A 4,272-nucleotide genomic window follows, 5' to 3' on the forward strand; every position below is an offset into this window, starting at 1 on the left:
ATGCTCTGCTCACAGATGACTCGATGAGCATAAAAACTGTTAAGATGATGACCTTACGTGTAACCACTTTGATTTAACTAGGCAAGTAGGTAAGGGCTTTCCACTGGATAATAACTGCAGCGTATATGTTTTAGCTGAACTACTACGTTTTTAACCCTTAACTGTATGCAGTTAGTCTATTTCTTTAATGTTTGTTCTTTCTGATGTAAAGTCAAGGTTGTAACTGTTTGCAATGAAGTTGTGGGGCGCTGAACTGTTCTTTTGATTCTTTTGATATATGATAGTAATTACTGGTCTTTCAAATTTGAAGGAGGGTGAGCAAGCATCTTGAGGAACGTTCATCATTAACTCCTCCAAAAAATATAGTTTATTTAATAATAACACTGAATAGGTGAATCATAACAGTGATTGACAGCTGATAGGAATAATATGATTGTTAATATTATCATATTCATACAGACACACATCGATGAGACAGTTAATTAATGTACTTATTGCAGCAGTCTGCATATTTGGCACCCCTGCTGGTCTAAGAGTTAAACCAACTCATTCAGTTAAAATTCATTAAATTACGTGTGCCACCTTATATATTTATATTTAAGGCTTTACTGATGTGCCACAATAATCTCACCTAATGTTATTGAGTTAAAATATCAATATTGTGGCTTTCCAAGTTAACATTGATGGATATGACTGCGATTAAATCAGCATATACTTCTGCCAGGGGATGCCACCCCTGAAATTCTCCTGCCACCCTCTTGCCACCCCATGAATATTTGTCTAGATCCGCCCCTGAACCACGGTGTTATTTACATTTATATTGAGCATGTGTATGAGTGAGAGTGTGACCTGTTAATCAGCCTGTTTATGAACTGGGTGGTGATGCTGCGAAAGTGATTTCCAGATGGCAGGAGAGAGAGATTAGTGGCTGAGCTGAGTGACTTGTGTCCTTAAAGAGGAACTCCCATGATTTTTGAAGTCTGTTTACAAGTTTAAAGGTGAAACATGATTTATAAAGCTCTGCAACATCTGATAAATAGCCTCATTATGAGTGATCACTTGAGGTAACACTTCTTCAATCTGAAGTTTGAAAATGAAATACATCTTGGCATGTGGAGTGCACACTCCTCTGCTCTTGAGGCTCGGTAATGTAGAGCCAGTTTTTCGACAAGGTAGAATAATATGTCGAATAGAAAATAAGATATTTCAAGTATGTTTCAATGCTTATCAGTGGAAGACTCTTTTAATTATGGTTAGACTTTTTCCAAAGGCAGTTAATGGTATAGATATTATGTGGTATGGGGAATATTTGTATGTCTAACTGTGTTTATGGTTATGTACGCCATCACGGCGGTTACAATACTTTTTTATTAGGATAGCAAGAGGAGAATCCTTCAGTTAATGTGACATGATTCCCTTCTTCATCGCTGAGACTCTGCTCCTTTCTTTATCGGCTCTGCCTGCACGTGCCCACTTATAATTCTATCTCATCCAAATTCTTTAAAATTCCATTTAAAGATAAAATCTATGAATATAATGAAATGCAATGACCCCTGTTTTTTTTGCCTGGGCCTAACCTTTGGGATACAGCTTGTGCACGGAATCCTTTCCATGTTTTAGGTTGATTTCTGTTTATTTCATTGCACACATGCATATGGATTAGCATTTTGTGCTTAATTCCAAATGGTAGTTTAATGTAGTGTGAGTCAGCCAGCTAAGAGGGGAAGGCAGTCTGTGCTAGTAGATAAAGCTAATGTCATTTACTTCAGCTGGGGGCAGTCGGTGACTATCACACTGGAGACTTAAACTTACTGACATGTGTTTCCAAAATGTTTTATTTCATACCCAAAGTTCAACCAGGTCATAAATACCTGTTGTCAAGATTTCATGGGCACACATGCCCCTATTACCAGATATAAAAAGCATCTGAAGAAGTGCAATCCATCCTGTCTGATTAGAACTCACATCCACATTAGCTCCTGGCTAATTAAAGCCTTAAGCTAAACACTTGTGATTTTCACCATTATCTCTATTTAACAGTCGTGGGCTTAGACTCAGAGCAGTCCTCTGAAATGCAGCTGAAGGACTGCTCTAGTTATGCCACCGAAAGTCTTCTAACAGATTACGGATGCAGAAACTAACTAAATAAAGTCAGCACATCCAGAAAGAATGAAGGATTCGTTTGCAGCTCAAACAGCATCCACAAAGTTTAGGTAAGAACATACTGAAACGGCTTCAATTTTTTTTAGACATCGGCATATACGACCATAATCATAATCTTTCAACTGCATTTCAATGACGATATGCCCCTTTAACTGCAGTACCTTATACATGTTTGATAATGTTTGATGTGTCCTACAGAGAAAACTCAAAATCTTTGCTCAGAAAAACCATCACTTTTTTTTCATGCATTTATCAGAATTGCACCTGCCCCTTTGTTGAGATAAGTATTGCAAGTTGCAATTGAAGCTATGTTAGTTCATTCATGTATATGCCCCTGTGTCTAGGCTTTATTAAGCTGACTGCTCTGATCATTTCTGAACATAAAAGGTGTCTGAGGCATTCAAGGGTTTGATGTGATATGTACATTTCAGAGCCTTGTGGTTCAGCATAAAAGGTTGGGCCTTTTCAGCACTCACGCACACACACACACACACACACACACACACACACACACACACACACACACACACACACACACACACACACACACACACACATGCACACACACATTTTGTCTTTGTCATGTTGAGATGTTGTCAGGGACGCTAAAGGTTGTTTTTGTGCACATTTATTTGTGTCTTGCTGGTGCTAGGTGCTGGTGTGTGTTGTTTGTCTGTCATGAGTATGTTTGCTCCCAAGTGGGAAAGCTAGAAAATGGCCTTATGCTGCTTGGGCTCCCTACTGTGTTGAGAGACTGTTCTCCTCCCCTCAGTAAGGAGCAGAAGGCTGGAGGGGATGGATGTATTGTAGAGTGATTGAAGGGAAAGGTATAGAAAAATAAGACTCTGGGATGATGATGTTGTAGGTGGGGTATAAGTCTAAGGGTTTCTAGGCACAACATTTTTATTGCGATTAGAAATTGACATACTGTATGTAACAGGGATGCTTATTTCCATAGGTGGAAATTCTTTCAGGTAGTTGGAGAGCCAGAGTCAACAGGAACTGATGCCAACAATTGGATCTTAACCCCCTATAAATAGATTTAATTGGATAATGGGCTGTGTCCATCTGACCATGTGTGTTTGTGTGTGTGTTTGAGAGTGGGTTTTGCCTCCCGGCTGTGGCAAATAATGAGACATGCACATGAGACCTGTTAGGTTGCTGACAACATTAAGTTAATCATTTATTGCCTGAGAGATAATGTATCCTTTGTGGCATAATCCCACAAGTGCATACACTTCCAAACACACTAAACCAGATTGAACAGGAGGTGTGAGCGAAGCATATTAGCTCTTTAAGTATGTGGCTTTTTACTCCAAGATAATGTGGCAGTTTGCCGTAAAAAGTCTCTTAGGCCTAAGTTAAAGAGGGTGTTAGACCAATATTACAATCTTTGATCCCAAACAAATCAAGCTAAGCGAAATATAAGTTTTATCTGTGTTAAGAGCAAATTCAATCAGTATATTTCTTTTTAATATTTCTCCAAAAATGAATAATGACCTCCAATTCTGTTTCATTCTATGTATTTCACCCTGCACTGCCTTCTCGTCGCCATGGTTTTAATGTTTCCTTCCCAAACTGTATTTTCCCAGCATTTCCGGGAACACCTCCAAAAGCTGTTCGCAAAAGGCATTGGTATGTTAGACATAGCCCTGACTGAGGCCTTCAACCTCCTTGGTGACGTAAGTAATACACTCATGCATTACCACACACACACACACACACACACACACACACACACACACACACACACACACACACACACACACACACACACACACACACACACACACACACACACACACACACACACACACACACACACACACACACACACACACACACACACACACACACTACACTACACTACACTACTACTACTACTACTACTACTACGTACGTACGTACGTACGTACGTACGTACGTACGTACGTACGTACGTACGTACGTACGTACGTACGTACGTACGTACGTAGTACGTACGTACGTACGTACGTACGTACTACTAGTAGTACGTAGTACGTACGTAGTACGTACGTAGTAGTAGTAGTAGTAGTACGTACGTACGTACGTACGTACGTACGTACTACGTACGTACGTACGTACGTA

At 39.7% G+C, this 4,272-nt stretch overlaps 1 protein-coding gene across 1 annotated transcript in view; it reads left to right on the plus strand.

The window, feature by feature from the left end:
- cacna2d3a (calcium channel, voltage-dependent, alpha 2/delta subunit 3a) overlaps window positions 1–4,272 on the plus strand; it is an 87,721-nt gene that overhangs the window by 30,278 nt on the left and 53,171 nt on the right. The window contains exon 6 of the mRNA XM_010772247.1: window positions 3,756–3,845. Coding sequence (XP_010770549.1) covers window positions 3,756–3,845 — 90 coding nt within the window. The remainder of the gene's footprint in view (window positions 1–3,755; window positions 3,846–4,272) is intronic.

This window comes from Notothenia coriiceps, unplaced genomic scaffold (genome assembly GCF_000735185.1).
Source record: "Notothenia coriiceps isolate Sejong01 unplaced genomic scaffold, NC01 NC01_scaffold00011010, whole genome shotgun sequence".
Lineage (NCBI taxonomy): Eukaryota > Metazoa > Chordata > Actinopteri > Perciformes > Nototheniidae > Notothenia > Notothenia coriiceps.